The 13,288-nt window shown below is 34.6% G+C and overlaps 1 protein-coding gene across 1 annotated transcript in view; it reads left to right on the top strand.

The window, feature by feature from the left end:
* PRCP (prolylcarboxypeptidase) overlaps nucleotides 1-13,288 on the top strand; it is an 82,220-nt gene that overhangs the window by 51,866 nt on the left and 17,066 nt on the right. Inside the window, exons 4-6 of the mRNA XM_063095576.1 lie at nucleotides 6,875-7,056; nucleotides 7,282-7,439; nucleotides 8,599-8,768. Coding sequence (XP_062951646.1) covers nucleotides 6,875-7,056; nucleotides 7,282-7,439; nucleotides 8,599-8,768 — 510 coding nt within the window. The remainder of the gene's footprint in view (nucleotides 1-6,874; nucleotides 7,057-7,281; nucleotides 7,440-8,598; nucleotides 8,769-13,288) is intronic.

Below are 13,288 nucleotides of genomic sequence, written 5' to 3' on the forward strand. Positions count from 1 at the left end.
TTGTTTACTTAACATTTTTCTATAAACAACTCACTTTTTAAACTTAGAATTATCTTAACCAAAGACTTTATATACTAATTATTTTTTTCTAAATTACATTAAAATAAAAATAATAAATGTTACATTAAAAATGTTTGTACGCTACCGAAGATCATCTTGCATACCACTAGTATACACATATCATGCTTTTGGGGAACTCTCAGCTAGGAGAACTTAAGGTCAGTCATTTTCTAGGCTGCTTGTTTTGTTTTGTTGTTTTTTGTGATTTTCCTCATTCTTCCTGAAAAATATCCCTCCAGTTGTGTTTATTTTAACATAGATTATTTAACCATTCTTTTATTTTTACTTATTTATTTTTATTTGACATGTCTTTATTTAACTCTAATTTTTGGGGGTTTTTATTTTTGGCTTTTTTAATAGTATTTTTTTTTTATTGAAACATAATTGATTACACACATTTTTGACTATCAGTATTTGTGCAGAATATGTAATGATCAAATCAATATTATTAGGATGTTCATTATTACAAATTATAATTATTCTTTGTGTTCCTTACCCGATTTCTCCCTATCCCCCCTCCTCCTCCCCCTTTCCCACCTCTTATAACAATAGGTCTGTTCTCTCCCTCTGAAAGTTCAATATATTATTGTGGCCTGTCTGTCCTTCCTTCCTTCCTTTTTTCCTTCCTTCCTAGCTCCCACTTATGAGTGAGAACATGAAGTGGTATTTCTCTTTCTGTGCCTGGCCTATTTCACTTAACATAATTTTCTCCAAACTCAGCTATGTTGCTGAGAGTGGTAGAATTTCATTATTTTTTATAGCTGAGTAGTATTCCATTGTGTGTATATACCACATTTTTCTTATTGAGTCATCATGGACGTTTAGGTTGGTTCCAGCTCTTGGCTATTGTAAATAGAGCTGTGGTGAACATGGGAGTGCAGGTATCTCTTCAACTTGATAATTTCCATTCCTTTGGGTATATACCTAGAAGTGGGATGGCTGGATTGTATGGTAGTTCTATCTGTAGTTGTTTGAGAAACCTCCATACTGTTTTACATTATGTCTGTACTAATTTACAGTCCCACCCACAGTGTGGAAGTTTCTTTTTCATCATATCCTTGCCAGCATTTCTTATTCTCAGTCTTTTTGGTAATAGCCAGTCTAACTGGGGTGAGATGATATCTCAGTGTGGTTTTGATTTGCATTTCCCTGGTGATTAGTGATGTTTAACATTTTTTCATGTACTTGTTAGCAACTTGTATGACTTCCTTTGAAAAATGTCTGTTGAGCTTCTTTGCCCGTTTTTTAATTGGATTCTTTTTTTTTTTACTGTGATGTTGTTTGAGTTTCTTATATATTCTGGATATTAATCCCTTGTTGGATTTATAGTTTGCAAATATGTTTGCAAATATTTTCTTCCATTCTGTAGGTTGTCTTTTCACTCTGTTGATTGTGCAGAAGTTTTTAGTTTGATATAATCCCATTTGTTTATTTTTTCTTTTGTTGTCTGTGCTGTGGGGTCTTACTCATAAAGTCTATACCCAGTCCTACTTCCTGAAGTGTTTCCCTTATGTTTTCTTTTAGTAGTTTCATAGTTTCAGGTCTTATATTTAAGTCTTTAAATCCATTTTGAGTTGATTTTGGTATATTGTGAGAGGTACAGGTCTAATTTCATTCTTCTGCTTATGGATGTCCAATTATTCCTGCACTGTTGGTTGAAGAGGCAGTCTTTTCCCCAATGTGTGTTCTTGTTGCCTTTGTCAAAGATCAGTTGGCTGTAAGTATGTGGGTTGGTTTCTGGGTTTCTATTCTGTTCTGTTGGTCTGTGTGTCTGTTTTTATGCTAGTACCATGCTGTTTTGGTTACTATAGCTTTATTATAGTATAAATTGAAGTCAGGTAGTATTATGCCTCTGGCTTTATTGTTTGTCAGGATTTCTTTAGCTATTCATGATCTTTCGTTGTTCCATATGAATGTTAGGATTGTTTCTTCTATTTCTGTGAAGAATGTCATTGGTATTTTGATGGGGATTGCACTGAATGTATAGATCACTTTGGGTAGTAAGGACATTTTCACAGTATTCTTCCAATCCAAGAGCATGGAATATCTTTTCCCCTTTCTGTGTTCCTTTTAATTTCTTTCAGCAATGCTTTGTAGTTCTCATTGTAGAGATCTTTCACTTCCTTGGTTAAATTGATTCCTAGATATTTTATTTTTTTTAATGATTATTGTAAACGGGCTTGCTTTTTTGATTTATCTTTCTGCTATTCATTATTGGAGTATTACAATGCTACTGATTTTGGGGTGGCTTTTGCATCCTACAACATTACTGAAATTGTTTATTAGCTCTAAGAGTTTTTTGATAGAGTCGTTAGGTTTTTTTTATATATAGGATCATTTCATCTGCAAACAGGGACAGTCTGACTCTGTTTTTTCCAATCTGGATGCTCTTAATTTCTTTCTCTTGCCTGATTGTTCTGGTTGGAACTTCCAATACTGTGTCAAGTAGGAGTGATGGTAGTGTGTATTCTTGTCTTGTTCCTGTTCTTAAGAGAATAACTTTCAGCTTTTCTCCATTCAGGATGATATTGGCAGTGGTTTGCTATATATGTCTTTTATTGTGTTGAGATACTTCCTTCTATGCCTAATTTGCTGAGAGCCTTTATTATGAAAGGATATTGAATTTTGTCAGATGCTTTTTCTGTGTTTTTTGAGATAATCATATGGTTTTTGTTCTTGATTTTGTGGATGTAGTGTCCGACATTTATTGACTTGCTTATGTTGAACCATCCTTGCATTCCTGGGATGAATCCCACTTGATCATGGTGTATAATTTTTTTGCTGTGTTGCTGTATTCTGATTTTGTTGAAGATTTTTGCATCTATGTTCATCTGAGATATTGGCCTGTACTTGTTTTTTGTGTGTGTGTGTGTGTGTGTGTGTGTGTGTGTGCGCGCGTGTGTTATCTTTGTTTGGTTTTGGTATCAGGGTAGTACTGGCCTCACAGAATGAGTTTGGGAGAATGGCTTCTGTTTCAGTTTTTTGGAATAGTTTGAAGAGAATTGGAATTAATTCCTCTTTAAAGATTTGGTAGAATTCAGCAGTAAAGCTATCCAGTGCTGGGCTTTTCTTTGTTAGGGCACTGCTGATTACTCCTTCAATTTTGTTGCTTGTTATTGGTCTGTTTAGGTTTTCTGTTTCTTTTGGGTTCAATCTTGGTAGTTGTGTGTGTCCAGAAATTTATTCATTTCCTCCAGGTTTTCAAATTTGTTAATGTATGGTTGTTTATGATAGTCTTTAATAATTCTTTTTATTTCTGCGGTCTTGATTTGTAGTGTCTCCTTTTTCATTTCTGACTTTTGTTATTTGGGTCTTCTCTCTTTTTTTGGTTAACCTAGCAAATGATTTGTCTATTTTGTTTATCTTCTCAAAAACCTAACTTTTTGTTTCATTGATCTTTTGTATCAGTTTTTGTGTCTCTATTTCATTTAGTTCTGCTCTGATCTTAATTATTTCTTTCCATCTACTACTTTTAGGATTGGATTGTTCTTGTTTTTCTAGTTCTTTGAGGTGTAATGTTAGATTGTTTATTTGAAGCCTTTCTATTCTTTAAGGTAAGTGTTAATTGCAATAAACTTCCCTCTTAGTATTGCTATTCAAGTATCTCACTGGTTTTGATACGATGTGTCTTTACTTTTGTTAGTTCCAAGAAATTTTTTGATTTCCTGTTTAATTTCTTTATTAATAGATCATTCAGGAGCCTGTTGTTTAATTTCCATGTATTTGTGTAGTTTCCAAAGTTTCGCTTGTTATTGATTTCCAGTTTTAATCCATTGTGGTCTGAAAAGATACTTGAAATGGTTTCTATTTTAAAATATATTTCTCAGACTTAATTTGTGACCTAACATTTGGTCTATCCTGGTGAATGTTCCATGTGCTGATAAGAGTTTCATATTCTGTAGCTGTTGGATGAAATGTTCTGTAGAGATCTGCCAGTTAATTGGTCTAAAGTATAATTTAAATCCTGTGCTTCTCTGTTGATTTGTTGCCCAGAAGATCTGTCCAATGCTGAGAGTGGGATATTCAGGTCCTCCACTATTGTTGTTTTAGGGTCAATCTCTTTCTTTAGTTCTAATGGTGTTTGCTTTATGTACCTGGGTGCTCTAGTGTTTGGTGCATGTATATTTATGATCCCTTTCTCATAGCCTTCTTTGTCTTTTTTTATGGGTTTTGTTAAAGTCTACTTTATCTGGTATAAGAATAGCTACTCCTGCTTGGTTTTAGTTTCCATTTGCTTGGTATATCTTTTTATATCCCTTCACTATTAGTCTGTGTATGTCTTTACAGGCAAGATGAGTCTCTTGAAGACAGCATATAGTTAGGTCGAGCTTTTTAGTCAAGACCATCAATACGTGTCTTTTGAGTGGGGGGTTTAATCCATTTACATTTAGAGTTGTTGTTGAAAGGTATTGTCTTACTCCTGGCATTTTATCACTTTTGTTTAGATGTTTTAAATATCTTTTCTTTCTTTCTTTCCCCTTTTATTATTCATCTTGTTTATTATGTTTGTTGGTTTTTTGAGGTGGTAAGATTTAGTTTCTTTCTCTTTCTTATTTGCATTTGTGTTTTACCAGTGGATTTTGTTCTTTCTTGTGTATTCTTGATAGTGATCATTGTTTTTTGGGTTCCAGATGCAGGACTCCCTTGATAATTTCTTGCAGGGCTGGTTTTGTGGTGATAAACTCCCACAGTTTATGTTTGTCTAGGAAATACACTATTTCTTTCTTGTTTCTGAAGGATAGCCTTACTAGATACTTTTCTTGGCTGGTGGATTTTATCTTTTAGTATTTTGAATATATCATTCCATTTTCTTCTGGCTTTAGAGTTTCAGTTGAGAAGTCTGTTGTTAATCTGATGGGGGCTCCCTTATGTTTTTCTCTTGTTGCTTTTAGAATTCTCTATTTATCTTTGAGCTTTGCCAGTTGGACTATAATGTGTCTCTGAGAGGATCTTTTCAGATTGGATATGTTAGGGGATCTTTGAGCTTCCTGGATCTGAAGTTCTGTGTCTCTTCCTATACCTGGAAGTTTTCCATTATTATTTCATTGAATAGGTTTTCAATGCCTTTTCCTTTCTCCTCTCCTTCTGGAACACCCATGACTTGGAGGTTTGTGTGCTTAAAGTTATCTGCTCGCTCTCTTACATTTACTTCATTTTTAAAAATTCTTTTTTCTTTTTATTTCTCCATCTGAGTTATTTCAAAAAGACCATCTTTGAGATCTGAAATTCTTTCTTCTCCTAGCTCAAACCTGCTGCTTAAGCTCTTGGTTCTGTTTTTTATTTCACTGAATAAATCCTTCATTTCTAGGAGTTGTGCTACATTCTTTTTTAAGGTATTAATCTCTTTGTAAATTTCCTTCTTCATATCTTGTTTTGGTGTGTTCTCTAATTGAGTCTTCTCTTATCTCTTTGAGTTTCATTAAGATTGTTGCTCAGAATTCCTTTTTTTTTACATTTTAAGGATTTCTTGCTCTATGGGGTCTGGTACTTGAGAATCACTGTATTTCTTTGGCGTAGCATATATATATTTTTTATTCATATTTCTAGTATCTCTACATTGATGTCCAGTTATTTGGTAGAGCAGTTACTTTTTCTGTTACTCTTACTCCACTGTTAACTCTTATTGTATTAATGCAGTTGAGTGAGTGGCAGGCTGCCTGCAGAGTGGTTCTGGCTGCTCCTGTGGTGATAAGCTGTCCTCGCAGCAGCAATAGCTGTGGCAGTGGCTGTGGTGGACCACCTATGTAGAAGTAGTATTTGCAGTGCCCTCCTGGGTTTCTGTCTTGGTTCCTTGTTGCAGATTGTGCCTACACTGCTTGTTTTGTAAGGGCCTGTATTTGCTTCTCTAAGGGCCTTACTGAGTGGCTTCATGAGATGGTGGCTTACTTCCCTCAATGTTGGCAGTCCAAGAGAGCAAGGTGGAAGCTGCAGTGCTTTTTTATTACCTAACATTGGTAGTTACATATCGTTACTTCTGCCACATTCTGTTCATTAGGAACAAGTCATTAAGTTCAAAGGCAATGGAATTGGGCTTCACCTTTTAAAGGAGGGAGTGTGAAGAATTTGCACACATATTTTCAAGAAACCTTTTAGCCCCTTCAGCTCAGAAGGACTCTTTTTGAGCTTCACCTTCCTACACTGTGGTTGGGAAATTGGTCTCACAAAGAGAGCTAGACAATCATGGAACTTACTTTATGAGTTTTCCTTCCCTCAGGGATCATTGTCTTGTGTTGACTGTTTTCCAGTGCCTGAAAATAGGATTGTTGTTTTTTTGCCTTTCAATTTTATAGTTGTTTACAAGAGGGAGACTAGTGTGCTTCTGTTGTTAGTGTACATAATCTCTCTGATAAAGAAGGTTAAGTTTTATTTTTATTGATAATTCTTACCTCAGTTGTCCACAGGATTTAGTTTATCTTTGCTTATATGGTAAACATTTTAAATGTGTCAAGATTTGAAATAAAAGTTATGAGTTGTCTGTTAAGCTTAGTTTTATATTCTGTCATATATGCTGTTAAATGTTAGTTATAGTTTATTTCTATTGTTTCTACAACTTCAACAAGATTTTTGGTAAATAGTATGTAATGGTAATTACATTTGAATTCAAAATATGTTCTACAAAGTTAAAATCATTTTTTTCATGAGTTGTTTAAATCAGCACAGCTATTGCTTTAATACTGGGCATTTTAGCTCAATTGCTTAGAAATTCTGTTTGGAGAAAAGCTTATCTGACTCTGGCTCTTTTCTAGATCTATGCTATGCCTAAGCTGCTGTTATGTATATATTTATAACCATGTTCTTTGTTATTTTTCTTTAGGATTCCAGGCACTTGAATTTTCTGACATCAGAACAAGCTCTGGCTGATTTTGCAGAGTTAATCAAACACTTGAAAAGAACAATCCCAGGAGCTGAAAATCAACCTGTCATTGCCATAGGGGGCTCTTATGGTGGCATGCTTGCAGCCTGGTTTAGGATGAAATATCCTCATATGGTAGTTGGGTAAATACATTTATTAGACATGAGCACTTCTTAGTGACTCTCAAGGCAGACTTAGAGATTTGTTTTGGGTAAAACATGCTCCATTCTATTGTATTGAGATTTCTAGTTTCTGTCTGATTATTTTTCTCACCATTTTTGTTTAATCTCGGTTACAATTTTAAAACTTGGATTAGATGAGTTATGTATATTTTTTTCTTTCTCCTTTCTGTTTTCTTTACCATTTAGAGCTCTTGCAGCTTCTGCCCCGATATGGCAATTTGAGGATTTGGTACCTTGTAATGTATTTATGAAGATTGTAACTACAGATTTTAGGAAAAGTGGTCCAAATTGTTCAGAAAGCATCCGCAAGTCCTGGGATGCCATTAATCGTCTCTCAAATACTGGTAAGCTTTAATCAAGAGAATGGAATGAGGTTTTTTTTCTTTTAACCTTTCATTTGTTAAACTTAACACTTCCTACTTTCTAAGTAAATGTTTTATTAAAGTATAACATTGTCTCAGTCTGTTTCTGATGCTTATAATAAAATACGGGGTAATCTATAAAGAAAGTGAAATTTATTGCTTACAGTTTCTGGGGCTTGGAAGTCCACAGTCCAGGGGACACATCTGGTGAGGGTCTTGGTGGTGGCAACAGTGACCCAGGGGCATCACATGGCAGAAAATGGCAGAGCAGAGAGAGACTAACCTCCTCATTCACTCTTTAAAGCCCTCCAAACCATGCCCATGACCACTATTTTAAATCTGTTCACTACAGCATGGTCCTGCAATGTAATCACCTCTTCAAGGCCCCAACCTTCAACTACTATAATAGGATTTCCCACCTTCTTAACACTGTGACAGTGGGGGTCAAATTTTAGGAGGACACTCAATCCAAGGCGAACATACATATAGATAACTACATAAATCAAAATGCATAGCTTGATGAATTTTCACAAAGCAAGTATATAGTGTAGTTAGCATCCAGATCAAGAAACAACATCATCTGCATCTCTCAGTAACTTTGCGCCCCCTTCAGTCTCTACCTTTATACCTACATGGCTAATCACTATCCTCACTTCTACAACCATAGATTAATTTTGCTTGTTCTTGAAGCATGTGGGGGTACTTCAAAAAGTTTGTGAAAAAATGGAATTAAAAGATAATATGAATCTTCCCATGAACTTTTGGGAGACCCCTCATAGTACTTTTTCTTTCCTGCTATCTTTTGCTCAAAAGTGCTGTTTGTTACATACTTTAATTTGTTTTATTTAGGTTGTAGTTTATGCATTCTCATTGTTCTACATTTTATTTATTTATTTCTATAGTATCTTAAAAAGGTGAATACTTTAGAATACTAATTCTGGTAAACTCCTTGAGGATAGGCAACTCGTTTATCATGGGATTATCCAGTTGCTCTAAAAATATTTTAATGAATGTTAAAAAAAATGTTTTTGGAAAAATGACATAAAATATTGAAATACTAAATATTGAAATACTAATAAATGATCTATAAAGCCTGTTGACCAGTGCTTTTTAGATTCCAACAATGTGATTCTATTCCCAGGTGGTGGTTTGCAGTGGCTTACCAAAGCCCTTCATTTATGCAACCCATTAACTTCTCAGGACATTCAAAATTTGAAAGACTGGATCTCTGAAACCTGGGTGAATCTGGCAATGGTGGACTACCCTTATGCATCTAACTTTTTACAGCCTTTGCCTGCTTGGCCTATCCAGGTAACAGGAAAATGTTCTCTCATTATTTTTTAAATTTTTTTAAAAGATGACTGGTAAGGGGATCTTAACCATTGGCTTGGTGTTGTCAGCACCACGCTCTTCCAAGTGAGCTAACTGGCCACCCCTATACAGGGATCTGAACCCTTGGCCTTGGTGTTATCAACATGACACTTTCCCAAGAGAGCCACAGGCTGGCCCTCTCTCATTATTTTTAATAACATACTTCTCATTTTTTTTTTCATATGCTTTCTTTGACTTTCAGCATCAGAGAAAATCCCAATGATATAGGGGATCTGGAGTCAGTCAAACTTGGGCTAGAATCCTGAGTTCTTGCCCTTTCTAATTATGCAATCTTGGATATGTTACCTAACTTTTCTTAACTCTGTTTTCCTCATTTGAAAAATGGAGATAAAATGTATGAATTACAGAGTTGTGTGAATTAGAAATAAGACCAATAGTTGCTGTTGATGGAATAATTACTATGTGCCAATCCCCGGGCCATGCACTTTGCATACATAATTTATTTAATCTTTGTGATATATGTGTAACACCTAGATATATGTAGTACATGGTTGATGCTTAATAAATGGCAGCTGTAATACTACTATGATTTGACTGGCTACTAAGGCATTCTAAGTGCTACACACATCATGAAGGGGTGATCCCCATGAAGCACAGTGGAGAGGAAAGAACACTGACTTGGATCCTGAAGGTGAGGGTTTGGTCCAGAACCGTTGCTTACCAGCTGTGTGATCTTGGGCACAGTGCTCTTCTTCCCAGAACCTCCATGTCTTACTCTGCAGAATGGGATAAAATACTTACACGCTGGATATGGTTGTGCTGAAGATCGAATAAAATTTTGGATGTGAAACCATTCAGGAAAGTGCAAATATACATCACATCATAAATTTTAAGTTTCTTTTTATGTCAAAATTCTTTTGTTGCGTATGCTCTTCCTAAGCATTCCTTTGTAAAGAACTTTCCCCTTAGTTTTAAAAACAAAGGCTAGCCAACTTGATGATTAAGTTTAGAGAATATAACTGACTCTACAACTAGAATGGGTGCTGGAAATGAAAATAGAATTGGTAATATGAGAGTCAGGTTTTAAAAGCATTTTTAATTTAACTGTCCCTTTGAACTATTAAATGCACAACTTGCTTAAAACTTTGAAACTAAAATGGAACAAGTCCACTTGCTGTTAGTTATTTTTCTTCATGTAAAAAGTAGAAGGACCAATGAGTGTCTTGCACATAGCAGGCTGGAGGTAAATATGTATTGAAATAAAGTGAATTTTAACAAAGCCAAGTTATTAAAAAGAGCAGATCTCTTTCATGTTAAGAAAACCTGACTCAAAATAATGAGGAAAAATTAAACCAGTAAAAAAAAAAAAAAAAAAAAGGTAAACCAGTTTCATAAATGTCAACACACTAATAATGCCTTATTATTTTGCTATTGTTATTGTATATATACTATTATTATTATATAATTATATATAATGTTGAACATATTATATATATTATTATTTTACTATTTATGAAGCACTTTCGTATACGCTGTCTCATTTAATCCTCACAAAAATACTGTGGGAAAAAGAGGTATAATCTCAAATCAGTGGAATAGAAATTTTTTTTATTTAAATTTTTTTTTATTGAAACATTATTATACATATATGCAGGGTATAGAGTTGAATATCAATACATGTATGTAATGTATGATGATCAGATCAGAGTGATTAGCATATTCATCATTATAAAACTTAATCATTTTTTTGTGATGAGGACATTTGATCTCTTCTAGCCATTTGATAACATGCAGTAAATTATTGTTAATTATAGATGCCTAGCTTGACAGTCCACCCACAGAACTTATTTTTCCTATCTAGCTGTTATGAGTCCTTTAACTGACTTCCCACTATTCTCCCTCCCTCTCTCCCTTTCCTGCCTGTAGTAACCACATGTATTAGTCAGTCTCTGTTGCTTGTAGTAGAAATACCTGAAATTGGTAATGTATAAAGAAGTAGAATTTATTTCTCACAGTTTCAGAGGCTGGAAAGTCCAAAGTCCAGGGAACACATCTAGTGAGGGCCTTTTCCTGGTGATGACTACAGTGACTCAGGGTATATCACATGGCAAGAAAGGCAGGAGCAGAGAAAGACTAAGCTTCCCAGTTGCTCTCCTTTTAAAGCCATCAGAATCATGCCCATTACTCCATGAGTGGATCGATCCATTCACAAAGGCTTAGTCCTCACAATCTAATCACCTCTTCATGCCCACCTTTTAATTACCGTAATAGGATTTCCCACTCTCTTAACACTGTCTCAGTGGGGATTAAGTTTCAACATGAGCTTTGGGGAGACAAACATATCCAAACTATATCACCACAATTCTGTTCTGTCCTTCTGAATGTCCAACTTATTATTATTACTTGTTTGTTTGTTTGTTTCTTTCTCCCACTTATCAGTGAGAACATGCAGTATTTCTCTTTCTGTGCCTGGCTTATTTCACGTAGCATAATTTTCTCTAAACTCATCCATGTTGCTGCGAATGGCAGAATTTCATTCTTTTTTATGGCTGAGTAGTTTTTCATTGTGTGTGTATAACACATTTTCTTTATCCAGTCATCTGTCAATAGACATTTAGGTTAGTTCCATATCTTGGCTATTATGAATAGAGATGTAGTAAACATGGGAGTGCAGGAATCCCTTGAATATGATGATTTCCAATCCTTTGGTATATGTCGAGTAGTGGGATTGCTAGATCATATGGTAGTTCTATCTGTAGTTGTTTCAGAAAATTCCATGCAATTTTCCATAATGGCTGTACTAATTTACAGTCCCACCAACAGATTTCTTGCCAACATTTGTTATTTTCTGTCTTTTTGATAATAGTCTAGCTGGGGTGAGATGATATCTAACTGTGATTTTGATTTGTATTTCTCTGATGATCAGTGATGTTAAGCATTTTTCATATAACCATTGGTTATTTATATGTCTTCTTTTGAGAAATATCTATTCAGCTCCTTAGCCCATTTTTAAATTGGATTATTTTTATTTTTATTTTTTTACTATTGTTTACGTTTCTTGTATATTCTGGATATTAATCTTGTCAGATGCATAGTTTGCAAATATTATCTCCCATTCTGTAGGTTGTTGTTTTTGCTCTATTGATTGTTTCCTTTCTTGTTTATCAATCTTTTTAGTTTCATATAATCCCATTGTTTATTTTTTATTTTGTTGCCTGTGCTTTTGAGGTCTTATTCATAAAATCTTTGCCCAGTCCTACATCTTGAAGCATTTCTTCTATATTTTCTTTTAGGAGTTTTATAGTTTCAGGGCTTTTATTTAAGTCTTTAATCTAATGTAGTAGAAATTCAAGCTCAATTAAGGGGTGGTGTAAGTGAGATTTGAACTTGGGTCTGCCATCGTTCAAAGCGTATGATCTTCTCCCGCACTGCATTGGATTAGGTGGAGAATTGACTGAAGGTTTGGGTGGATCGCTGCTCACAATGTGACAAATATCAGATTTAGCTCTGTACTCTATCTATGTACAAAGTAAGAATTACATTTGCATCTTTATTTTCACTTGGAGAACAAATGAGTTGTCAGATGATAAAAACATATGGGAATTCTGTTATTATTTAGAACAGAGTTTGGCAAGCTTTATCTATAAAGGGCTGCATTTTAGGCTTGGTAGGCCATATGGTTTCTGTCACAATTGCTGAAATGTGCAGCTGTAGCATGAAAGTCACTGTAGATAATACATATAGCTGTGTCCAATATACTTTATTCATAAAAACAGGCAGTGGGCTGGATTTGGCCTAGGGTTGTAGTTTGTTGACCCCTGATCTGGAAAAAGAGCCAAAGGAATACAGCTGGTTTTCATTATTTGGAACAAGGAACAGTCTAACTTTGGTTTTCTCCCTACTTCTGTAATGTAATATATTTTGCTGTTGAGTTGTAAATGTAAATAAATATTTTATCTTTCACTCTCCTAGATAATTACGTAAAACCGGTGAAGTACATCTCAAATATTTTGTTGTCTATTTTTTATCTAGTATAATCCTTCTTTTATCTTTTGTTATAAAAGTTTATTTTTAAGACAAGATAACTTTGTGTCTTTCTCCCACAATCACCTTTTACTTCTTTTATCCAGGATTAGTTCTTGTCAATATCTTCAGTTATTTTTTACCGTCGTTATCCTTTCTCTTGACATATTAAGGAATTCTTGATTGCTTATAATATATTTATGATTCTGTTTCCTGCCTGCACCCCATCAAAAGTAATTTTCTATATAGGACTGACCGGTGCACTCACTGGCTGAGTGCCGGTCACGAAAAAAAAAAAAAAAAAAAAAAAAAAGTAATTTTCTCTTTTGCTTCTTTCTTGAGAAATTTACATTGCCTCTTTTTTCAATTTCATCCTGTAGCTAGTTATCCATGTGATTTTAGAATTTTTCTACTGCATGTTTCCCTCCCAGACTTTTAGCTTTGGATCACTTTCTTTCACTGTTTATTCTATTTCT

This window comes from Cynocephalus volans, chromosome 4, assembly GCF_027409185.1.
Source record: "Cynocephalus volans isolate mCynVol1 chromosome 4, mCynVol1.pri, whole genome shotgun sequence".
Taxonomy (NCBI): Eukaryota; Metazoa; Chordata; class Mammalia; order Dermoptera; family Cynocephalidae; genus Cynocephalus; species Cynocephalus volans.